Below are 26,198 nucleotides of genomic sequence, written 5' to 3' on the forward strand. Positions count from 1 at the left end.
GAGGGCGGGGGCCAGGTAAATGATGCTGGAGGGCCGCATCTGGCCCCCAGGCCTTAGTTTGGAGACCCCTGGTCTAAAACATAGTCATCTTTCCATGGGTCAAGCCAGAGAAACCAAAGTCCAAGGGTAGTCCAAACACAGTGGTCCAGTGTCAGTCCAGGGATTCACAGTTCATCAAGGTCCACAGCAGGATACAAACACAAGGTTTACCAACACATTAATCATCTTGGTTCAAGGTTCAACAGGCTTAGAAGAGTTCATGATACAGGTCTGGATACCATACTCAACCAACCCAGGGGAAACACCACCAATATCCACAACCAGATACTTTTCTCCCCAAGAGCGGTCTCTTCTAGGTCCTTTTTATGTAGCCAATCACAGCTGCATCCTCTCTCTTGCAGGACTTCACCCATAATTGCTACCACCTATAAGATCTTACCTACAGATTACGCTGCCCTTTAGAACTAAGAGGAAGATTAACCCCTTCCATACCTTCTAAAACACCACCTCTACGGATCATGATCCTGTCAAACCTTCTGTATTTATTTATTTATTTTATTTATTTACAGTATTTATATTCCGCCTTTCTCACTCCGAAGGAGACTCAGGGCGGATCACATTATACACATAATAGGGCAAACATTCAATGCCCATATACACATAGAACCGAGACAGAAACAGACAGACGCAGAGGCAATTTAAACTTCTCCTGAGGGGATGTTCAGTTCTGGCCATGGGGAGCAGCTGCTTCATCATCCACTCTGACTGCACTTCCTCATTCCAACGTCGTAAATTAGTTAAATTTGCCTCCCCACATTTTTTTATAAGTGGTACCTTATATCCTACTTGATAGATGCAACTATCTTTCGGGTTGCTAGGTCAGCAACGAGCAGGGGCTATTTTTTTTTTACTTGACGGGTGCTCACCCTACCATCGGCTGGCTTCGAACTCATGACCTCATGGTCAGAGTGATTTATTGCAGTAGGCTGCTCACCAGCCTGCGCCACAGCCCGGCCCCATATACTACCATCAACTGTTGATGTATACTACATGACACCCTGATGCATTACCTTCTCTCTCTTTCATCCTACAGTCTGTACGGTACGATGCCAAAAGTTCCTCATCTCCAAAGTGGGTGAAGACTGGATTTTCCTCATCCTGTTGGGCCTGGTGATGGCCTTGGTGAGCTGGGCCATGGATTTCGCCATAGCCACGTGCTTGCAAGGTAAAGAGGGGGATCATAGTAGTGATGGGTGGGGAGTAGGGTTGCCAGAGTGGAAACTGAGAAGCATTCCTGTATCTTTCATGATTGTGTAGAAGAGGGGATGTCTGCAGCTGTTGCTTTATCCCTCATCCTCTCCAGCATGGAGTTTTCCAGATGGGCAATCTTCAGCCCTCCAGGTGTTTGGGACTTCAACACCAACAGTCCTAAACACCTGGAGGGCTGAGGTTTGCCCATACCTGATGTAATCGATTGCAGCTTGCATTATCCTCTAGCCTGCATGGTTATAATAATTGGCCATATTGGTTTGGAATGATCAAGTTGTACACCAACACAAGGGAAAGGCACCCTTGTAGAAGACTATAACAAGCTGTTCACTGAGAAAATGTTTTCTTTTGTGTAACAATGTGTTCTCCGTTTCTCTCTCTGTCACTCTCCATGTTATGTCCACCTGCAGCCCAGAAGTGGATGTATGGAGGACTGGATACCAACATCTTCCTGCAGTACATGGCCTGGGTTACCTATCCTGTGGTGCTCATCACGTTTTCAGCCGGCTTCACCCAGATCCTGGCTCCACAAGCAGTAGGTGAGTTATAGGATAGAGGTTGCCTTCTGGCTAGCAAGGTGAGCCTTTTTAATGGGGCTTGGAAGAAGAAATACCATGCACCATACTTTCCAATTTGATATGGGACTGTACTGAAGACGACCTCTCCTCCAAAGAGAGGCCTCTGTGAACTGGATCCAGGGAATTTCCTGGGAATTTTTTCTTTCCATGTGAACTGACCAAGCCTAATGAACCATTTCTTTAATATGCACATTGACTACATTGTAGGCCCATTCACACTATGAAATTATTGCAGTATGACTGCACTTTTATTGCTATGGTTCTATCCCGTGGAAGCTGGGGTTTCCATTTTAGGGAAGAATATTTATCAGTTTAACTTTTGTGGATCTGATTATTTGCAGATTTGATTAATATGGTATTTCTAGGGATTTCTAGGTCCTTCCATGTGACTACAGTAGAGTCTCACTTATCCAAGCTAAATGGGCCAGCAGAACCTTGGATAAGCCAATATCTTGAATAATAAGGAGGGATTAAGGAAAAGCCTATTAAACATCAAATTAGGTTATGATTTTACAAATTAAGCACAAAGACATCATGTTATACAACAAATTTGACAAAAAAAGTACTTCAATACGCAGTAATGTTATGTAGTAATTACTGTATTTACGAATTTAGCACCAAAATATCACGATATATTGAAAACATTGACTACAAAAATGCCTTGTATAATCCAGAACCTTGGATAAGCGAATCTTGGATAAGTGAGACTCTACTGTATATGGTTAATGTCTGGCAGGAGTCAACCATCAAGTTGCAGTGAACAAGCTAGAAATTCATAAAGAAATGTTCTTCCAGGATATAAAAAGTCACATTTTTCTCCTGCATTTTTTTCACTTTCACATCATCCTGAATTCCCAACCCCAGTAAATGTAGATAGATGGCTGTCTGTATTCTGTTCCAAATAATTATTTTGCCAAGCTACAGATCCCAAGGTCCTGTAGGATACAGCTTGAAGTTGGAATCATATTGCTATAATTATACAATATGATGAAAGGCAGTCTCTATCCTGACAGATCAGAAGTTGGAAATGTTACTTTTTGGAATACAGCTCCCAAAATCCCTTGCAATTAGAAAGGCAGTATTTCCCATTCCATAGGTAAAGGTAAAGGTTTCCCCTGACGTTAAGTCCAATCATGTCTGACTCTGGCGGTTGGTGCTCATCTCCATTTCTAAGCCGAAGAGCCGGCGTTGTCCGTAGACACCTCCAAGGTCATGTGGCCGGCAAGACTGCATGGAACGCCGTTAACTTCCCGCCAGAGTGGTACCTATTGATCTACTCACATTGGCATGTTTTCGAACTGCTAGGTTGGCAGAAGCTGGAGCTAACAGCGGCTGCTCACTCCACTCCCGGATTTCAACCTGGGACCTTTCGGTCTGCAAGTTCAGCAGCTCAGCGCTTTAATACACTGAGCCACCGGAGGCTCCCATTCCATACAGACACCAAACTTCAGCATCCTGAAAATCCAGGAGGGAACACGGGGACAACCATCTTTAGCCCAGGGATGGGAATCATGCATCATCCAGATGTTGGATTGTCCCATTGTCTGTGCTGGATTAGGCTACTAGACGTTACAGTTGGAAAAGATCTGGTGTGCTACAAGATTCCTACCCAAGATACCTAGAGGGAAACCCTGCAAACTCTCCTTGTCCTTTTTCAGGCTCTGGCATCCCTGAGATGAAGACCATCCTGCGGGGCGTGGTGCTGAAGGAATACCTTACCCTCAAGACCTTTGTTGCCAAAGTGATCGGCCTGACGTGTGCCCTGGGCAGTGGGATGCCTTTGGGCAAAGAGGTGAGATGGACCATGGCATTCTGCTGCTGCAACCTGGTTGATCGATCATAAGTGGATACTGAGCATAGCAATGACTCCCAACATATAGAAAAATTAACTTTTAGACTGCACCTCTTAGCTCACCCAACATAGAATCCAAAAGAGTAACTTATGCAAACCTAGTTAGAAGTGGGTTGGAGAATAAGAGCAACAACACACATGTTATGATATTTTAATTTCTTGCTTTTTAATGGATATAAAGTCAGCCTTCCATAGTCTGTATCCATGGGTTGAACTATCCACAACTTGAAAGTATATACCGTATATACTTGAGTATAAGCCGACCCGAATATAAGCCGAGGCACCTAATTTTACCACAAAAACTGGGAAAACTTACTGACTCAAGTATAAGACGAGGGTGGGAAATGCAGCAGCTACAGGTCACATTCAAAAATAAAAATAGATATTAATAAAATTGCATTATTTGAGGCATCAGTAGGTTATTTTTTTGAATATTTATATAAAACTGTAATTTAAAATAATATGACTTTAATAAGATAAGACTGTCCAACTCTGAATACCTATATACTCAAGTATAAGCCGACCTGAATAGAAGCCGGCTAGGACCCTCACTCGAGTATAAGCCGAGGGGAGCTTTTTCAGCTCTAAAAAGGGGCTGAAAAACTAGGCTTATACTCAAGTATATACAGTATTTAAAACAAAATCCAAAAAGCAAACTTTGATTTTGTCATTTTAAATAAGGGACACCATTTTATTACACCACTATATATAATGGGACTGGAGCATCCACAGATTTTGGTATTTATGATGGGTTCTGGAACCAAATCCCATTAAATACCAAGGACCTACTGAGTTTTTAAATTACCTATAGTTCATTAACATTTTGTTTGCTTTGATTAATGTGTGCATTTTTATGTATTTCCCTTTTTTATGCTGCCTTGAGTCCCAGGGTTGGGAAAAGGCAGGATGTAAGTAAATAAAGTAATAATTTTGTGGGGAAAGAGTCCTTGTCGTGTTGTGTTGTTCTAGAGGTGGGCATCTGCATGGGGACCACCAACACACAAAAACAAACCCAGTCCAAAGTGGAAATTGGAGCGCACTCCTGCACCTTGAATGGAGATGCAGAAGCGATTTCAGCAGTCTTTACTTGTCATGCAACCAAGTCACAAGGGACACCTGCTGAAATTTCCTTCTTATTCACATCCCTTCAAGGTGCAAGAGCCATCTCCAACTTCATTGTTCCCCATTTCCCTTCTACAGTTGGAATCAGCCTCTTTGGATGTGAAATATAGGATATAATTGGAATAGGGAACATATTTATGCACATTCAGACTTTGGGCACAACATTTAGGCCGTTTTCATCCCAGATTGTATGTGTGCATGGGTATGTGTATATGGGCATTCAAGTCTCCTGTTGACTCATGCCAGATCCTTCCTCTGAAATATAGCCTTCAGCACCTGGTGTTTATTGGTAGTCTCCCATCCAAGTAGAGTTTTCCAAATTTGGGGGAAGTTGGAGCATAAGTGAATTCCAGAAGCCACATGAGATATGTGTGTTACAATTCCCCACCCTTGCATTGGACGGTGGTGGGATGTTACCCCTCCCTTGAACCCACTGCCGATCGGTTCCCAAAGGATTTGTCTATGCAATATCTGTTGTTGTGAGTTTTCCTATACTTCTGTGAACTCCCTTTTCTCTTTCCTCTACAGGGACCTTTTGTCCACATAGCCAGTATGTGTGCTGCTTTACTCAGCAAATTCCTCTCTCTCTTTGGCGGTATCTATGAGGTATGTATCCATCTGATGGTCATGCTGACTGAAGGATTCTGGAGTCTGAAACAGTAACTAATCCCCAAACTCTGCCCCAGTTCAGACTGAAGTTCACAGACTGGCTTTAGTTAGGCAAGTCTTCCTTTTCCATACTCATTCCCCCTGATCAGCAATGTGGACAAAAGAGAACTAGTTTACTCTGCAAGATGATTTGCTGCAGAGATTTCACCAAATATGTGTGGCTGATGTTTGTAGATCTTAGAAAAAAGCCACAAATGATGCCAGTTCATTATTGTAGAATTACCTTTTTTACCAAGTGAGCATTTGATAAGCACTGAATTTAAAACGAGTGCAGAATTTTAAACCTTTTTTCACAGCACTGGGTTACTAGGTTTTAAGTTTTGTACCCTTAGTACTAAAAGGGCATGAAGAAATCTAAGGATTCTTTGTTGCAAAGCAAGAGATATTTCTTGTTGTAAGGGGATGAGGCAAAAGTGCTTGCTCTAGTTGCTTACCCTCTCCTCCACTTGGGAAATGGTAGAAAACTTCATTTGAAACTACTTTCCCCATAGTTCTTCACAACCTTAAATTCTGCTCAGTGGATTTTCAGAAATGTTGTGTGGTTTCGGTTGGGAAGTGGATGACATTTAGTCTTCCTATAGCTCCCATACTCCCTTAAAAACGTCTTAAAAATCTGGTGATCTCAACCCCCACTGCTGTCTTTGCTCATTTTACCAAAGAGATACTAGAGAAATGATTTGGGTGGTGTTTATGGGAAGGGCGACAGTCCAGAAAGGGTGCCCATTGCTTTGAACAGATTGGATTTAAATGGTGCATTCCCCGAATGCCTAGAAAGGGAACAGCCATCCTGTTTTTTAATAGTCATCGATGGGTGCCCTTCTTTACTTTTGTTTGCCATTGCTTTCATGTTTCCTGCTGCAATTTCTTTTGCACTGGCTGTATATTTTGCTGTGGTTCCAATATACTTCTCATCTGCTTTTATTGCAGAACGAATCCCGCAACATTGAGATGCTGGCGGCCGCCTGTGCAGTAGGCGTTGGCTGCTGCTTTGCCGCTCCCATCGGAGGTAAGACTGCCCTCAGGGCCTTTTCATTGCACCCATGTCAAAAAGCCATCCTTGCCATGACTTTCCCTTTACCAGATCAATAGCCTCAGAGATGATGCTATAACTGAGTGGCAGAGCACGCAATTAGCATGGAGGGAGTCCTGACTTCAGTTCCCCATTTTATCACCAGTTAAAAAATGGCTGGCATCAAGAACAAGAAAGGAGGCATGTCTTATCATGCGCTGGGCCTGTAACTATTGTCTTTGTATAGGACGTATACTTTATGCCCAGCGGGAAGCCAGGGCATCTTAAAGAGAGGTGCTTGAGAATTTTCCTGAAAAGAATAGTCCTTTGAGTCTTTAATGAGATAACAAAGTCTTTATTGTTGAACAAATAATAAATCTTCAAGGAGTCAAATAACACTTCAAGGTTTCCTTAATAAACTGTTGGCCCTTTCAGTCTTGTACCCTGGGGACAGGCAATTGGCTTTGGATAACTGTGAAAACCCTCTTAAAACCTCTCCCAGGCTGTCTATTATATGGGCCTAGCTGATGTGGGACCCACTACCGATTCCAAATGCGTCTGGGTATCGAGTGGACCTACCAACCAAGGCTTGCAGATGTTTCAGCTGGGGTTCCGTGGATCTGTGGTGCTGTTCTCTCTCCGAGATTTCTTTGGAAACTTTAGGGCTGTTTCCCTCATGAGCTGTGAGGCTGAGAGGCTGTGAGCTCTTAGCCAGAACCTTTGGGACCTTTCCCCTGGAATTTCTGTTTCTGATTCCTCGGATGTTCTATATCCCCGGATGTTCTTGAGATATGATGGTTTTCTGTGGGACGAGCTGGTCTACGTCCTATAGCTTAGCTTCCTAAGTGAGACTAACTTTAAAATGGCTCCTTCCCTCCCAGAGCCCTGAACAAGGGGCGGAACCAAACTTGATGATTGACAGGCGGCCTGTCCTATGATTGCAAACATTAGCAGCAAGAAAATAAAGTTGGAGCTTCTGGTACAGCCGTACCAGCACAAGGCATGTATATGAGGGAAAGGAAGGGAGGAAGGAAGGAAAGAGCCCCAAAGAGAGCCTGCCCACAGTTGCCAAAGTGTTGCCATAGAGACATGGTGAGGTAGGTTTTCTCAGAGCTGGAGAAGGGGAAAAGTAGACAGGCAGCAATCCTAACAACACCCAGGCCACACCTGGTATACATGGTAGTGCATTGACAAAGCATTCCTGAAAGAGTGCAACTTGCCCAAGGTTGGCACGTGGTTGCCATGCTGTGATGAGAATTTGAACCCTGATCTCTCAGTGTCTTAATTGAAATTGAATGCACAGATGTCTATAATCCACAGTGAAACGGAAAAAGGAAAAGTATGGTATATTATATAATATAGTTTAAAGTAACTAATTTATGAGTTCTATATTTCTATAGTGATATAATCTTTTATATATCCAATCTGTAGCACCAACTCATATCCAACTTGTGTAAGAAAGGGATTGTGGTGACGTACCTATTTAAGTCTGAACTGGATTTAAATGAAGTCAGTGATAAACCATAACCCTATCCCTGTTGTATATCCAACAACTAATGTTAATCTATTTGCAGAATTTGTTCCAAAAAAGCGACGTATATTCTAAATCAAGTATCCAATAATTATATTATTATGCAAGTGGAATTGTATAACTCTTAACATAAATGTATAATATGGCAACACTTCACATAAGTATACCTATAAACCTGTTGCAGTTTCAGATTTTACTCTCAGTCTTGACATATAAGGTAAATGAAACCAAACAAAAAAATTTTTACTAACGTCTTGATAATGTTCTCAAATGTTGCTGGAGTTGTTATCCAACTGGGTTTGTACAGTTCTTAACATAAATATGTTACTTTAAACTATATTATATACCATAGTTTTCCTTTTTCCGTTTCACTCTCAGTGTCTTATCCAACACAGAGAAATATACCACTTTCTTAGAATACTGGAATTTTAATCCAAAAGAGAGAGAATTGTTGGATATTTTCTTGAGAAGCCTGAAACTATTTCAGCCTTCTCAAGAAAACCACTGAGCTGCTGAACTTGCTGACCGAAAGGTTGGTGGTTTAAATCAGGGGAGTGGGGTGAGCTGCCACTGTTAGCTCCACCTTCTGCCAGCCTAGCAGTTCGAAAACATGCAAATGTGAGTAGATCAATAGGTACTGCTTTGGTGGTAAGGTAATGGTGCTCCATGCAGTCATGCCGGCCACATGACCTTGGAGGTGTCTACGGACAATGCCAGCTCTTTGGCTTAGAAATGGAGATGACACCAACCCCCAGAGTCGGACACGACTGGACTTAACGTCAGGGGAAAACCTTTACCTTATTATACACCATTTAAAGGAAGAATCATAGTTGACTTTTTTCCTTTTTCTTTAACTTCTCATTTGTACGCTTCATCTTTTTTTCTTCCTTTCTTTTTCTTTCTTCCCCTTTTTATATCTCCATAGAATTTTATTGTATTTTAATATGTTAAAAACTATTGTAAAAAGCCAGCAATTTGAAGGACCAAATGTTCCTCAGTCCTGATTTGGGACATTGGAGGGCACTGAGTTTCTGGTGATTCTTTCTTACAAAAATAAATGTTTCCACATGGGGAAAAATCATACTTCTCATGTGATATGGCTTTCTCATGCTTGCATTGAGTTTTTCCTGGCCCTCTCCTGATTTGATCATCTCTAGAGATAGCAAGTCATACACCACACGTTGTGCTTCATTTCATGTCTTTTGTGATAACTTGTCCTTTAAAGTCAAGACCTAAAGCTGGTCATAGTTGTATACGAGTGAACCTTGATTAAGGAAGTAGATGCATAGATTCAGTATTATATGAGTCTGCACTGACCATATAATGCAGTTTCAGATTGCATTATATGCCCGTATAGATGGGCCCATAAATGTGCCCTAACGGACTCTGGAAGAAGCTGCTTATTAGCCTTGCCTGTTTTAAGCGGATAAAGTGGGACTGGATAGAATCAAATCCTGGCCTTTCCGACCTCAATCTTTATTCTTTTATTTATAAATACAGAAATAATATTTCAAATCTTTTCAAATGGTAAAAAATAACATTAAGAAACCTTGGCAAAAAGAATGTTGAATGAAAATCTTTAAATATGGGATTTACTTGGCACAAAATTTGCACATGGTTTGTTTGCTTAGAAACTGCATATTTCTTTTGCTCATAGAATCATAAAGTTGGAAGAGACCACATGGGCCATCTACTCCAACCCCTGCCATGCAGGAAAAGCACAATCAAAGCACCCCCAACAGATGGCCATCCGACCTCTGTTTAAAAATTTCCAAGGAAGGAGATTCCACCAGATTCCAAGACAGAAAGTTCTGTTGAAGAACTTGTATGGTCAGGAAGTGGAATCTTCTTTTCTGTAATTGGAACCCATTGCTGCTAGTCCTTGCAGGAAAAGCACAATCAAAGCACCCCCGACAGATGACCATCCAGCCTTTGCTCTAAAAGCCCCCAGAGGATACTTTAAGAGCATAGTCTATTGTTGAACAGCTCTTAACGTCAGGAAGAGCTTCCTAATGTTTAGCTGGAATCTTTTCTTGCATGGAACAGCACTTTCTGCATTGAAATAATATAAGGTCATTAAGCAGAATACATTGAGTGTCATACACACTAGTACGGACTATGATGTTCACATAAACAATACCAAGTCTAACAAATGAGGGAAATCATATACAGTAGAGTCTCACTTATCCAAGCCTCGCTTATCCAAGCCTCTGGATTATCCAAGCCATTTTTGCAGTCAATGTTTTCAATATATTGTGATATTTTGGTGCTAAATTCGTAAATACAGTAATTACAACATAACATTACTGCGTATTGAACTACTTTTTCTGTGAAATATGTTGTATAACATGATGTTTTGGTGCTTAATTTGTAAAATCATAACCTAATTTGATGTTTAATAGGCTTTTCCTTAATCCCTCCTTATTATCCAAGTTATTCGCTTATCCAAGCTTCTGCCAGCCCATTTAGCTTGGATAAGTGAGACTCTATTGTACATGCATTTTTCAAGATGACGTCCTCATATACCTTTTCCCAGCAATGCAACAAAGAGTGCATCTACACTGTGGTATTAGCACAGTTTGATGGCACTTTAATCACCATGGCTCAATGCTATAGAATCCTGGCATTTGTAATTTGTTGAAGCACCAGCACTCTTGGGCAGAACTACAACTCCCATGATTCCATGGCACTGAACCAAAATGGTCTCAAACTGCATTAATTCTGCAATGTAGACCCATCCTGTGAGTCATGAGACACACAGTCTTTTATTGTGGTTAGGAGTCCTCCAACATTGCCTCCTTTTTAAAACAGATAAAGCATTATTGGAGAAACAGATGACTATAAACATATCAGTTGACTATATATTACAAATGCAGCTTTCATGTCCATTCCTTTGAAAATATATTTAGCGATCATGGAAGCATGACCAACCTTCTTGGGAAAATTGCTTTTGGGGGATAATAACTATCAGAGTCCCTCGGATAGCTGAGGATTATGGGCAATTTTAGTAATTAATACAATTAATTCTGGAATATGCATTGACTTGAGGCAAGTCAGTTTTTGCCAAGAAACAATTTTCTTGTCTTGTGTTGACTGTGACGAAATAATGTCTTCTAGACGCCTTCTCAACACACTGCTTATGCTTTGGAACTGTCACAATATTTAGACTTCTGACTAGCACACTGGGACTTGAGGGACTTGGAAGCAAGACATGAAATTAAGCAAAGCTATTTATACAATTGCTTACAATATTTAGATTAACCTTATGGTGTTATGAGTTACAGTGATTGAGGCTGAATTCCTTTCCCCTGCTCTCACCCTGTAATTCTGAATTTTGTTGCCATGTGCTTTCAAGTCATATCTGGCGTATGGAGTTGTGAATGCAAATCTGTCACAGAATTTCATTGTAGGTGCAACTACACTGTAGAACTAATGGTGCTTGACACTAACTGTTATGGCTCAGTGCTAAGAGGTGTGTAGCCAGGTGCTGGTAATTTTTGGTAAATAGGAAAACTTATCAGTGAATATATGCATTTGTTCTATTCCTGGAAAAGAGTCTGGTCTCAATCATTTTCTCTGACGTTTCTAGTTCAGTTCAACAACATTGACTTCTTAGTTTGGAATGTCAGCATACAAAGTGATCTTGCAACTCCTTAGAGCAGAGTTTTCCAAACTCGTGACACGCTGCTGTGTCAGCTGTTGCCTGCAAGTGTGTTGCATAAAAAATGCAAAGTGGATTTCCCCATTGAATTGCTATTAATCCCTTCTGGTCCCCTAAACACCACCCCAATTTTTTCATGATGTGTTTATAATAATAATAATAATTATTATTATTATTATTATTATTATTATTATTATTATTATTATTTTGTATGCCGCCTCCATCTCCCCAGCTGGCGACTCAGGGAGGCTCACACGGGGAACAAGCCCAATATAATCACATAAAATCATAAAATAACAATTTAGACATCAGACAACACAATTTAAAAACAATTTAAACAAGTCATAGTTAAAATCGACATAGTTAAAATGTTAAACAATCATCCAGGCATTAAAGGTCCAATATAGGATAACATCTGGGCGATAATCAAAACTTACTTAGGGTGTGTCTATTACAAATAGGACATACATCAAATAGATACAACAGGTAGGGAAGATAAATCTGAACAGGAATCAAACTAAAAAGTAAGCAGGGCAAGTTTCAGTGTAAATATGGACCAAGTTATAACGGACTTGTCTTCTCAACAGCACAACAGAACAGCCATGTTTTTAATTGCTTCCGGAAGACAATAAGGGTTGGTGCTAACCTAATCTGTTTTTAAATAAGAAAATGTACTTTATATATAACAAATAATGTATAAATGCACATTCACATGGAACAAAGTTGTGGCAAGGAAGTACATTTGAGGCAACAAAATGTGTGTTGGCCAGTATAACAGTAAGGCAAAACAGCATCATATTTTTCTGCCTCTCTCCTGCCATCTCTTGATCTCTCTCTCTTCTTGAAATGAAACTTACACTACAAGGAATAAAAAGCACACAAAGTGAACTAACCCAAACTTTCTCAGTGGACAGCAATCTCCCAAAGTGGAGAAGAGCATGTGGCAAGCAGGCAAAGGCATGCGGGTTGAGGCACTGAGCCACCAAGTACAATGGTTATTCCAGTCTGCTGGAATACAATATTTTAAAATACAATATTTTAAAATGAAAACAATTTTAACCAACATAAACCTGTCAGGATTTCAATGGAAAATGTAGGCCTGCTTCTGGCCAATGAGAGAGTCAAGTTAATTAGGATTGTTGTTGTTGTGTGCCTTCGAGTCATTTCAGACTTTGGCCGAGCCTAAGTCTAAAATTCATTATTTATTTACTGCATTTATTTACTACATTTATATCCCACCCTTCTCACCCGAAGGGGACTCAGAGCAGCTCTATGTACATACAATATATTATATTATTAGCAAAGCACAATATTAGCATTATATATTACTATATTGAACTATACCACTATACTGTAATATTATATGTAATATATAACATATAATTAATATTATTATATGGTATTACTAGCTTTGCCCAGCCACGCATTGCTGTGGCTTATGGGAATCCTTTGTTGGCCAGGTGGAATAGCAGTGAATAGCCTTGCAGTCTCAAAGCCTGGCCGTTTTCTGGAGTAGCTGGAGCTTTTTGTTGTATGAACATAGAGGCATGGATGAGGGGTTGTGCTGCCAAGTTTAGTGTTTCTGGGATGTGTAGTTTTGTTGTTTTGTCCTAGGACGAAATTTCATTATCCTTTTATATATATAGACTAGCTTTGCCCAGCCACGCATTGCTGTGGCTTATGCTTTCAGAGTGTTATTCTTTATTTACTGTCCTGATTTTAGAGATTATATTGTTCTGTATTATTATATCACAGTAATTATTACATATTATATTTATAATCTTATATTATCTGCTTAGAACTGGATTATATGAGGCCCCTTCTACACAGCTGTATAAAATGCACACTGAAGTGGATTATATGGCAGTGTGGACTCAAGATAATCCAGTTCAAAGCAGATAATATAAGATTATAAATGGGTTATATAGCTGTGTGGAAGGGTCTTGAGTCTACACTGCCATATAATCCAGTTAAAATCTGATAATCTGTCTTTTATAGGCAGTGTGGAAGAGTCCTAAGTGAGGCCTAACTCTGCCTGTCCCCTGGGTTGAGTGGGTTGCTAGGAGACCAAGTAGGCGGAGCTTAGCCTTCTAACTGGCAGCAATTGGATAAAAACAATTATTCTTCTCCCTCTAATTAGGACTTTATTTTTCTTTTTTTGTTGTTGTATGAACGTGGCAGCATGGATGAGGGGCTGTGCTGCCAAGTTTAGTGTTTCTGGGATGTGTAGTTTTGTTGTTTTGTCCTAGGCCGAAATTCCATTACCCTTTTATATATATAGATTATTAGTATTATATTGTGTAACATAATATTAGTATCAATATTATATGTATATAAAATATATTATATTATTAAAACTGATATAAAAATATTATATTATAAAACTGAGGGCGGGGGCCAGGTAAATGACCTTAGAGGGCCGCATCCAGCCCCCGGGCCTTAGTTTGGGGACCCCTGGTTCAGGGATGCAGTCACATGGAGCTGAAGTTTCTGCCTTGCAGAAAGATGAAGCAGAGCTGCTCCAGCTAGGAATCCAGTCCAGGTTTTGTTTCTCTCTACCTACCTATTAGAAGTGGTTTAGAGGGAAAAGAGGCATCTTTTGCACTGTTTGTAGGTCAAACAGTGTTAGTAAAGGTAAAGGTTTCCCCTGATGTTAAAACCAGTCATGTCTGACTCTGGGGGTTGGTGCTCATCTCCATTTCTAAGCCGAAGAGCCGGCGTTGTCCATAGACGCCTTCAAGGTCATGTGGCCAGCATGATTGCATGGAGCAGCATTACCTTCCCGCCGGAGCGGTACCTATTGATCTACTCACATTTGCATGTTTTCGAACTGCTAGGTTGGCAGGAGCTGGGGTTAACAGCGGGCGCTCAAGCCACTCCCGGGATTTGAACCTGGGACCTTTCAGTCTGCAAGTTCAGCAGCTCAGCGCTTTAACGCACTTCGCCACCGGGGCTTCAGTGTTAGGATGTCAAAATGTCGCTCTAGGCTGAGTGAGAATTCATAAGTTAAAACATACTTATGTTGGGACATTCATATGTAGAGGCTCTCCTGTAATTCACCTGCATTGCTTGTTCTCAGTTGGAAGCAATGCCAACTACATAGATACATGAGAGTAATGCCTGTGACTTTGTGCCCCATGGGTGATGCCATTTCAAAAATAACATTGAAATTATAGCCTGCATTTTCAAAAATGCAGAGTTGTTGAGTGTCTTTGCATCATTTCTGACTTAAGGTCTCCAAATTGTAGTCCAGCACTCGAACCGCTACACCAGGTCGCCTCTCAACATGCAGACAACCTGCCTTTTCACAATGACATCCTCTCCCACTTTCTGTTGCCTGATTCATCAGACAAAGATGAAGAAAGTTTTGATTTTAAAAGTGTGCCCAAATATTTTTGTGTCTTTTTGAAGTGCAATCGGCTCTCAGTATCCATGGATTCTGCATCCACAGATTCAACTATTCATTACTTGAAGCTATCCTCCCTCATTGGAAAAAGCCACAGTTTTGCCATTTAATATAAGGAGCACCAATTTATTTATTTATTTATTTAGTCCAAGAATTTTTTATTGCTTTCTAAGTGATATTTACAGCGAAAGCTAGGAAAACAAAACCGTGGGGATAGTGTAGAGAGGTGGAGGGGGTAAAGTGGGTGAAAGGACAGCAGAAGAGAGAAAGAAAGGGGGGGAAAAAGCCACCACATCGAAGTAGGTTAAAATATATAAACTTCCCATTGTCCTCCTGAGGAGTTTAGTTTTGAGGTTTTTTCCACTTCTGTTTTATTATCCAGTCAACGCTTCCATAAATGTTATCTTTCATACGTCAGCTAGATCTAATGTAAATGTATTACCGCTCTTTTGATTAAAGTTTCTGAAACCTGACCAATCTGTTTTCTTTTTTCCGTCTCTCAACTTCTGTGTCAAAATGTCCATTTGTATTAGATCTAAAAGTTTTGGGATCCATTCATCAGTGGAGGGAACCGTTTTTTGTTTCCAAACTTTAGCTAAAACCAATCTTGCACCATTTTATTATACCACTAGCTGTGCCCGGCCACGCGTTGCTGTGGCGTTGTCTGGTGGCGTCTGTATTTTATAGGCAGTGTGGAAGAGGCCTAAGTGAGGCCTAACTCTGCCTGTCCCCTGGGCTGAGTGGGTTGCTAGGAGACCAAGTGGGCAGAGCTTAGCCTTCTAACTGGCAGCAATTGGATAAAAACGATTATTCCTCTCCCTCTAATTAGGACTTTTTGTTTTCTTTTTGTTGTATCAACCTAGAGGCGTGGATGAGGGGTTGTGCTGTCAATTTTCGAGGTTGTGGGGTGTTTAGTTTTGTTGTTTTGTCGGTCGCCAGGATTCCATCACTCTTTTATATATATAGATTGCATGCAATGGAACTAATCCTACCAACCTAGCAGTTCGAAAACATGCAAATGTGGGTAGATCAATAGGTACCACTCCGGCAGGAAGGTAACGGCACTCCATACAGTCATGCTGGCCACATGACTTGGAGGTGTCTACAGACAACGCTGGCTCTTCGGCTTAGAAATGGAGATGAGCACCAACCCCCAGAGTAGGTCACGACTGGACTTAACGTCAGGGGAAAACCTTTACTTTTACCTAATCTTGCACCATTTTATTATACCATTGCATGCAATGGAGCTTGAGCATCCACAAATTGAGGTATCCATGAGTGAGTTTGGGACCAAACTCCAGCAGATGCTAAGTGCCCACTCTACCAGCTTTTCTAGCAAAGATTTTGCAGCAATATGGAGTTTGTCTTAATGCCTGTGTGGCTCCCTCTGCATGTGTATTCTCTAATTCTGAGGATAGCTGTGGCCCTCCAGATGTTGTTGGGATTCAACTTCCATAAGTCAAAGAGAGTTATATGACCCAGCAATATCAGTAGCACTGTGCCTGCATTCCCTTGGTTTGAACAGTATTAAAGTGTTTTATTTTTAATGACTTCCCTCATTTCTGTCCTAACCAGGTGTCCTCTTCAGCATCGAGGTCACATCAACCTTCTTTGCTGTCCGCAACTATTGGCGCGGCTTCTTTGCTGCCACCTTCAGTGCCTTCATCTTCCGAGTGCTAGCAGTATGGAACAAAGATGAAGGTATAGTTTCTGGTTTCTTGAATCATAGAATCATTAAATTAGAAGAGACCAAAGGGTTATCTAGTCCAACCCCCTTCTATCATGATAGGATCGCAGGGAATTAAAAACATGGTTGTTCCAGAACAGGCCCAATACAGCTGGCATTAGATTGCTTCTCTCTGTTTTAAGGGCGTACGGCACTTTATCACTCATTTCCATGACACAGCACTTTATGAAACCTGTCCCCTCTGGTTTGTTTTTAAATTCTCTGATTTTATTGCTTGGATTTTAATGTATTGTCTATTATTTATTTTGTGAATCGTTGAAATGTTTTTGGTCAAATATCTTGTGTTGTTGTTTTCGGGCTTGTCCCTGTTGTGAGCCGCCCCGGGTCCCTTCGGGGAGATGGGGCGGGATATAAAAATAAAGATTATTATTATTATTATTATTATTATTATTATTATTATTATTATTATTATCGCAATCAGAGCCCTCTCAATAGATAGCCATCCATGCTCTGCTTAAAAACCTTCGAAGAAGAAGACTCCACCATGCTCCAAGGAGGCAACCTATTCCATCTCCAAACAGCTCTTACCATCCGGAAATTCTTCTTAATGTTAAAGCAGAAACATTTTTATTAGGGATACACAAAATAAAAATAGAAAATAATGAAGACAAATTATGATTCTTACTAACAACAGCGGCAAGGATTTGCTATGCCAAATTATGGAAGAGAGAAGAAATCCCAGAGGAAGATGATTGGCTGATAAAGGTGCTTGACATACGTAACATGGACAGGCTGACTTTCTTACTAGCAAAAAATAAAGGAGAACCAATCAAAGAAACAAATTGGGACAGAATGATGGAAAACCTAAAATGGATAGATGAGAGAAAGAAGCAAAAATAGATGATAAAGGAAAAGGAAAGATAAAATATAAAGAGAAAGAAAGATAACCTCAACAGAAAGGAGAAGGAAATAAGAATAAAAGGAGTTAGAATTTAAGGGGAAATTAAGGAAGAAAGAAAAGGCAAATTACCTTGAAGAAACTGCCAAGAAGTCATTTTATATGCACTTTTTAAAATCTCTTTTTATCTTTTTTTTTTTTTTTTACATTTCCTTCCTTATTTTTCTTAACCTTTTCTCTCCTTTTCTTTTTTGCCCAATTCGGGGTTTTGCTTTTTATTATTCTGTTAAAACTAATAAAGATTATTTTATAATAAAGGAAATTCTTCTTAATGTTGAGCTAGAATATCCTTTCCTGCAATTTAAATCAGTTGCTCTATTGTGTCATAGCTTCCATAGCAACAGAAAGCAAGTTTTCCCTCTCTTCAAGAGGCTTTCAGATATTTAAGCATGGCTATCATATTCCCTCTCAACCTTCTTTTCTCCAGGTTAAGCATACCCAGGTCCCCATACCACTCCTCATAGGGATTGACTTCTAAACCTTTGGTCATTTTGGTCACCTTTCTCTAACTTGTCAATATCCTTCTTGAGTTGTGGTGCTCCATTGCAGATATTGTGTAGGAGCAGATTCTTGACCATTGGTTGCAACTAAAGAGGCAGAGATGTCTCCAAATGTACACTTATAGCATTGGGATCCCACTTTTGACTGCCATGGCTCTTTCAAATGTAATCTTTGGAATTTTTTTTAAAAAAATAACTCTATTCACTGGTTTAAACTTTATAGATTTGATTGGTACTGTCTCTGAAGAATCCCTAGGTTTCCCAGTGCATCTCTGGCCATTTTCCGTGAGAGATTGACTATAGAGTTGCACTGGAGAACCTAAGGATTCCTAGGCCCCTTCTACACTGCCATATAATCCAGACTATCGAAGCAGGTAATCCACATTGTCTGATTTGAATTGGATTATATGAGACTATATTGCCATATAATCCAGTTCAAAGCAGATAATCTGGATTTTACATGGGGCCTAAGTCTTCTGCAGATACAAATCCCAGGATCTCATAGAATTGAGTCATTGCCTTAAAGCAGAGCTTTCCAAGATGTGTGTATTGACATGTAAGTGTGTCAGCTGTAGTGTGTAGGTGTGTTGCACAAACATACTAAGACACCTGTATGCAAAATAAGCAATACCAACTTGCACATATTTTATGCAGGAAAGGTACCAATTAGTATTGATTATGTTACTAATAATAGCATTAATAATATATTAATCATAAATGACAAAAATCTTGGAAATAAAGTAGATTCTCACTTATCCAAGCTAAACGGGCCGGCAGAGCCTTGGATAAGCAAATATCTTGGATAATAAGGAGGGATTAAGGAAAAGCCTATTAAACATCAAATTAGGTTATGATTTTACAAATTAAGCACCAAAACATCATGTTATATAACACATTTGACAGAAAAAGTAGTTCAATACGCAGTAATGTTATGTTGTAATTACTGTATTTACGAATTTAGCACCAAAATATCACGATATATTGAAAACATTGACTACAAAAAAAAAATTGAGCCTCCAGTGGCCTAGGGGATAAAAGCCTTGTGACTTGAAGGTTGGGTTGCTGACCTGAAGGCTGCCAGGTTCGAATCCCACCCGGGGAGAGCGCGGATGAGCTCCCTCTATCAGCTCCAGCTCCATGCGGGGACATGCGAGAAGCCTCCCACAAAGATGGTAAAACATCAAAACATCCGGGTGTCCCCTGGGCAACGTCCTTGCAGACAGCCAATTCTCTCACTCCAGAAGCAACTCCGGTTGCTCCTGACACACAAAAAAAAAACCTACAAAAATGCATTGGATAATCCAGAACCTTGGATAATCGAGTCTTGGATAAGTGAGACTCTACTGTATATCTTATTATCATACACATTAGATGTTTTTGAAATATAAATGAAAGGTTCTCACATTGTGCCCCCATACATTTCTTTATTACAGTTTATGTATATGTCCATAGCTCTTCTAATGGTTGGCTTAACCTGTCGGTTTGCTAGTAAAGCTAAATGATTGTGTTGCGAAGTGATGCATGTCTCAAACGTGTGTCACCAACTGGAAATGTTTGGAAAGCTCTGCCTTAAAGTAGCATCCAAGTAGCATAATTGTACAGTAGCAATGCAGTTAAACAAGGGATCAAGATGTCTCAGCAGTGCTGGGGATGTATGTACCAGGACATTAAAATCGACATTCAGAAGACGAAATGCTCACAGCATGTTCTCCTTCCACCAGAAACTATCACCGCTCTCTTTAAAACCCGCTTCCGATTGGACTTTCCCTTTGACCTGCAGGAGCTGCCGGCTTTTGCTGTCATTGGGTGAGTCTCATCCAGTTTTACTGGACCTTCCCCACCTTTCGACAAGAGGTTCCCTCTCATAAGAAGCCTTCTTCTCATCCCATCCCTCCAATAATATCCTTTTCCTGCCCTTCAGGATCGCAAGTGGCTTTGGCGGGGCGTTGTTTGTCTACTTCAATCGCAAGATCGTGCAGTTCATGCGCAAGCAAAAGGCCATTAATCGCTTCCTCATGAAAAAGTAAGATGCATACAATGAGAATAAATATGCAAAGAGGGTCTGCGATTCACATCATGTTGTGGTCTTAACAATATTGTTTACGGGTTGATGCATGAATGATATTTAACTCCAGAAAATATTTTAAAAACATACAGCCGTTCCTCCACATTTTCAGTTTTGGTTTTGTGGAATTTGCATAATCATATATTTTATTAATATGTTAAAATGCTGTCTCTAGAGATCTCTAGGTCCTCGGGTATAGACTTTTATTATGTGAGAAAGCAAAAAAAAATCATATCTAGATTCAGATTCATGATTGGATGGAAGATATTTTTAAATTTAAAATAAAATTAAAACCGGATTTGTTTTCCTTTTTGGATTATGGGATATAGCAGAATGAGAAGAGATCTGGAAAAAAAAATTCAGTACTTGAAAACTGCTGTTAGTCTGTTATATGCCCAAAGATTGAAAGATATACCTATATTGACTAGCTAATGAAGTTGTTTTACTTTTTGGGAACTAGACAAACTGAGAAGTATAATAAAAGGCAAGACACTGGAAAAATGTAAATAGAGATTATTGATTGAATATGTAAGAAGAAATTTAGGTTTTGATGGATAAGTAAATTCAGAAATAAGTAGAAGTCATGCTTAAAATAGTTAAACTTGATAGTTTAAATAATTGTGTTTTCCAAATAGCTTAGAGTAGTCAATATATTGTAATCTTAAACTCGCAAATGGAAAGTCATCTATATCTCTGTGTTCATTTGTTTATGTTAATGTTGCATAGTTGTTATGTAGTTGTAGCAGAATTATAGTTAGGAAATAGTTGTTTAAATATATATGTATTATGTATGAATTATAATTTATCATTCCTTCCTATTATATGTAGACTCCCTTACATATATGTAGCTTTACTTTATCAGCTATATTTCATTAAAGTATTATTATATACATAAGAAAAATGTACAAATAGATACAAAGAAAGACAGACATGTATTCTGTCCTGGCCACAAAGAAATACCTTTGACATTTGAGATGCTTGTCATTTGCAATTGCATCACTTTGATCTCACCTTAACTACCATAGTTTCATTCTATCGAATCCTGGATCTGTAGTTTGGTGACACATTAGAATCGTCTGACAGTGATGCTGAGCCCCCCACTAAACTATAATCCTCAGGACTCATTGTGTCTGAGCCATGACAGTTAAAGTGGGATGAAAATGTTACAATTCCGTAGTGCAGAATTGGTACTTGGTGTAGGGAATATAGAGTCTATATACAATTGAGTCTCATAATCTTTGCTGATCCATCACAAGACATAATTCAATTTTCCTAAAAACCAGTGGTGGTGGGATTTTGAATGTCCACATTTTCCTTTCAGGGGGTGGTTTTGTGTTATTTTGGGGTGGTCTTACGGGTGTGATTCCTCTGTGCTCTACCCCTTTACAGACGCCTGCTCTTCCCTGCGCTTGTCACACTTCTCATTGCAACACTGACCTTTCCACCTGGCTTTGGGCAATTCATGGCTGGCCAGGTGAGTTTTGTAGGCCTTGTCCAAGAAAGTTCACCATATAGGCTTCTCTCTGTGCTGCAGACACTGTGTGGGCACAGGTTCACAAGGTACTCCTAGAGGGCATCTGCACTGTAGAATTAATGCAGCTTGCATGGTGTTGTGACTCAGCCACAGCATAGCCAGAGTGAGGATGAAGAAGGGGATTCTGGGTTTCAGATACAAGAGCTAGATGAGGGGATGCAGGATGAATTTCAGGAGGATAGCATGGGAATCATACAGGCTGATTCAGAGGCTCGAGAACTGCAGCTTAAGCAGAATGAACTGCTGACCCCACAGATCATAGATAACAGCCAGCATGACATTCCCATGGGAATTAATGAGCAGGAGATGTCTCAAGCCCCGGTTCAGGTGCTAGATAATGAAGACCTTGAATTATCTAGGGCAGACCGGCTGTTATGGAAAGGAGTTCACCTTCTTAGGAGTGTAAGATTGGCGAGTAAGCGAGAGGCCTCCATAGGAAAGAGAAATGCCTTTCTAGGGTGCTTTTAAAAGTGTGTGTTGGGGAATAGATTTTTGTAAAAGCAAATTCTCGCTTCATCTGTGTGGATGTTTCTACTTCATGCCTAGAGAAGATTTCTGTTCCTGGATCTTTGAAACCTTGTGCTTTTGTTCCTTGGGATCTATCGTTTACTGTTTTGGCTAACGGACTTGTGGTTTATTATGGCTTACGAACTATTGGATTTCTATTGACTTTTTTACTGCCTGCTTTGATTTTTATCTGCTTTTGCTCAATAAAACTACACATGGCTCAGTGCTATGGAATCATGGGAGTCTAGGTTTGCATGGTCTTTGACCTTCTCTGCCAAATAGCTTGTGTGCCTCACCAAACTACAAAGCCCAGGACTCCATAGCATCGAGCCATGACAGCTGAAGTAGTGCCAAAGTACATTAATTCTACAACGTAGATGGAACCCTACACATATCATGTGTGGCCCCTCTTCCTGGTTTGCTTCACACTTTAAAAATCTTATTGTTTAATTTCCACTCAGGGGCAATGCGTCCATATTCTAGGACTGGCAACTGGAGAGAGGTTTTATCTCTGGACCCTACTTGTGGGCTTTTGAGTTGCATCTGACCAAGCAGAAAGCCTGACAAGATACTCCACAATCTGTCGTTCAGTACCATGATCTACTGTTGCTATTATTTCATACACTCCAGCTGTTTTGGCGGGGCAAACTTGAGGAAAGAGCTGGGTGCAAATCACCACCTCTGTTAATAGAATAGCAGCTAACTACAATCTCTAAGGCAGTGGTTCCTAACCTTTGGTCCTCCAGGTGTTTTGGACTTCAACTTCCAGAAATCCCAGCCAGTTTACTAGCTGTTATAGGAATTGTGGGATCTTAAATCCAAAACACCAAGAAAGCCAAAGGTTGGGAACCACTTCTGTAAGGACTAGTTGGTGTATTTCTGCAACATGTATAGAATTTTCAGGAGTCTGAATTTACTTAGTTAGATTCCTCTTTCCCTACCAATTGTTCAGGGCTCATCCTCCGCTTAGCATCCTACAAATATATAGGCAAAATTAAATGCTCCATATCCTGTTTCCCACTGTAGATGAGAAGAAATAATCCATTTCATTTTGATCTGGGAACAGCCGCTTTGGTTAAGATTTCTGTCTTAATTTCTAATTTCTGTTTGTGTTTGAATGACAAGCTGTGAGCAACCATGTTTGGTACACAATGCATAACAATAAATGTTATCAACAGAGGCCTTTCATTACTCTTTGGTTTTGGCTCGAAACTTCAGAGCCTGGGGCAAACTTCAACTTGCACTTTGTTTGGATGATGCTGTAGGCAGGGAACATTAAATCATTGTGAGTCCCCCAGAATTTGGACACAGGCTGCTCCTTTTTTTTTTTTTTTGCTCTCTGATTTGCTGACTTTTGTCTTGCAGCTCACGCAAAAGGAAACACTGGTGACCTTGTTTGACAACCGTACATGGGCCAAGCAAGGATTGGCAGAAGAATTTGAATATGTTGGTGCCTCTGAGGCCTGGAAGCACCCACGCTCCAACGTCTTTGTCACCCTGGTAGTCTTCATTCTCATGAAGGTATGTTATGCCTCTGAGTGCATTTTTTCTATGTTAGGATAGGATTGACAGGCATGGTTTCCCTTCTCCTGCTAATGAACCTTTGTCTCTCCCCTTCACAGTTCTGGATGTCTGCATTGGCCACCACCATCCCAGTGCCCTGTGGGGCCTTCATGCCAGTCTTTGTCATTGGTGAGTATTATCCTTCTTGCCATCACACCTTGGCTGTCCCCTTTATCTGTCTTGTTGTACCATAAGAGCAGGCAACTATCACTGAAATCACCAGAGACCATATTGGTTCTTGGGTAGGGTTCTGTATAGACACACTTCAGCTTTGTTGTGGCTCACTGTCATCAAGCTGACTTTGACTTATCTTGACTTCATCAATGAGAGACCCCCAAGGCACCCTGTCATTAAGAGCCCTGCTCAGGACTTGCAGACTTGGGATCCATGCTTCCTTGATTGAATCAATCCATCTGGAATCCGGCCTTCTTTTCCTCCCATTCTCAACCTTCCCAAGCATTGTTGCTTTCTCATGGTGTGGTCAAAGAACAGCAGTCTCAATTTAGTCACCTGGTTTGTGGGAAATTTCACCAGTATTTGCTCTAGGACCCATTTTTATTTTTTTATTTATTTACTACATTTATATCCCGCTCTTCTCACCCCAAAGGGGACTCAAAGCAGCTTACAAATCAAATGTACATACAATATATTATTAGCATAGCACAATATAAGCATTAAATTACTATATCGTACTATATCATTATATGGTAATATTATTAGTAATATAATAATAATAAAACTTTATTTATACCCCGCCACCATCTCCCCAACGGGGACTCAGGGCTGGATGGCCATCTGTCGGGGGTGCTTTGAATGCGATTTCCTGCTTCTTAGCAGGGGGTTGGACTGGATGGCCCATGTGGTCTCTTCCAACTCTACTATTCTATGATTCTATGATTCTATGATTCTATGACTTACATGGGGCCATGCCCAAAACAATACAATGTAAACAGCATATAAAAGAACAGCACATCACAATACAATAAGCAATACAATAAATAATAATATCCATTACAAAATAAAACAAGGAGACAATGAAAACAAGGGCAGACCACATGAACATTAAGTTAAAACTTGGGGTGAGAAAGACATAAAAATAAAAACCACAGCGAACAGGGTCATAAGGGAGTGAGGTATTCTGGAGGATAGATATTAGAGGGAGCAACGGAAAAGAAATATAAAATGGTTACTCTCCAAAAGCACAGCAAAAGAGCCATGTTTTCAAGTCTTTCTTGAAGGCTGCTAGTGTGGGGGCTTGCCTAATCTCAGCGGGCAGAGAATTCCACAATCGGGGGGCCATTATTATATAGTATTCTTATTATTATAATATTGTATTACATTATAATATATTATATTTTTGAGGACATCCGTACCCTGATTTCACCTTCTAAAATATGACTTTAAAAAAAACCCCAAATACCTCTATACAAGCTTATAGTGGTGCTCTATCATTCTTCCTATTGGGCACTCAGAGGTCTTTATTTCAGCAAGAAATGACCAAAAAGCTGACCTCTGGTCACTTCCTGATGGGAAAAAGATCTCTCCTGGACTTATAGCCCAAGGGAGCAACAAAATTTCCCAACATTATCTCCAGCACATTTCTTAGGGAGCATTTATGGGTACATTATCCAAATCTGACCTAAAATCTTCCCTCTGGAAAAAGACCACCTTCCTTCCTTGGGGACATCTATTGACTAACAGAAGAGTGGAGGACCTTTGGGAATGTAGGAATTATATCCCCCTGCCTTTGAAGACACTTGGGGGCCAGACCATACCTTGCCAAAGTTCTCATGGCAGCCGTGTCAAGCCTCTCTGTCTTTCTTTTTACGTTTTGCTACATCTGTTCATTATCCCCTGATCCTTCTTCTCCATCCCTGTGATCAGGTGCAGCTTTTGGCCGCCTGGTAGGCGAAAGCATGGCCGCTTGGTTCCCGGATGGCATCCACACTGACAGCAACATCTACCGCATTGTGCCTGGAGGCTACGCAGTGGTGGGTAAGAGGCAGCCTCTCTCATACCCTTTCCAGAAAATAGGAGGTTCCAGGAGAGGTAGCCATGTGGGAAGGGCTTTCTGTTTGAGGGATATACTGCTCTTAGTCTGTAAGTTAAATTAAAGCTTGACATGGCTTTAGTTCTGTAGATGGTTAGTGTTTTTAGTTATACAAGTTGTCCCAAAAATGTATATACACCTTAATAACTAAGCACTGCTGCTGCTCAGTTGTTTAGTCGTCTCCGACTCTTTGTGACCTCATGGACCAGTCCACGCCAGAGCTCCCTGTCATCCGTC

General features: G+C 40.4%; 1 protein-coding gene across 3 annotated transcripts in view; it reads left to right on the forward strand.

Annotated features, from left to right (window-relative positions):
- The window catches only part of clcn2 (chloride voltage-gated channel 2), a 110,273-nt gene that overhangs the window by 60,744 nt on the left and 23,331 nt on the right, over window positions 1-26,198 (forward strand). For 2 of the 3 annotated variants that reach the window (XM_062976826.1, XM_062976827.1), the window contains exons 3-14: window positions 1,094-1,225; window positions 1,680-1,808; window positions 3,506-3,639; window positions 5,350-5,427; window positions 6,418-6,496; window positions 16,673-16,798; window positions 19,964-20,048; window positions 20,164-20,265; window positions 21,697-21,781; window positions 23,714-23,869; window positions 23,971-24,040; window positions 25,796-25,906. In XM_062976826.1, the coding sequence (XP_062832896.1) occupies window positions 1,094-1,225; window positions 1,680-1,808; window positions 3,506-3,639; window positions 5,350-5,427; window positions 6,418-6,496; window positions 16,673-16,798; window positions 19,964-20,048; window positions 20,164-20,265; window positions 21,697-21,781; window positions 23,714-23,869; window positions 23,971-24,040; window positions 25,796-25,906 (1,287 nt within the window). Of the gene's footprint in view, window positions 1-1,093; window positions 1,226-1,679; window positions 1,809-3,505; window positions 3,640-3,663; window positions 4,608-5,349; window positions 5,428-6,417; window positions 6,497-16,672; window positions 16,799-19,963; window positions 20,049-20,163; window positions 20,266-21,696; window positions 21,782-23,713; window positions 23,870-23,970; window positions 24,041-25,795; window positions 25,907-26,198 lie in introns of those variants that run through there. The other variant, XM_062976828.1, reaches the window with a different exon arrangement.

This window comes from Anolis carolinensis, chromosome 3 (genome assembly GCF_035594765.1).
Source record: "Anolis carolinensis isolate JA03-04 chromosome 3, rAnoCar3.1.pri, whole genome shotgun sequence".
Classification (NCBI taxonomy): Eukaryota; Metazoa; Chordata; class Lepidosauria; order Squamata; family Dactyloidae; genus Anolis; species Anolis carolinensis.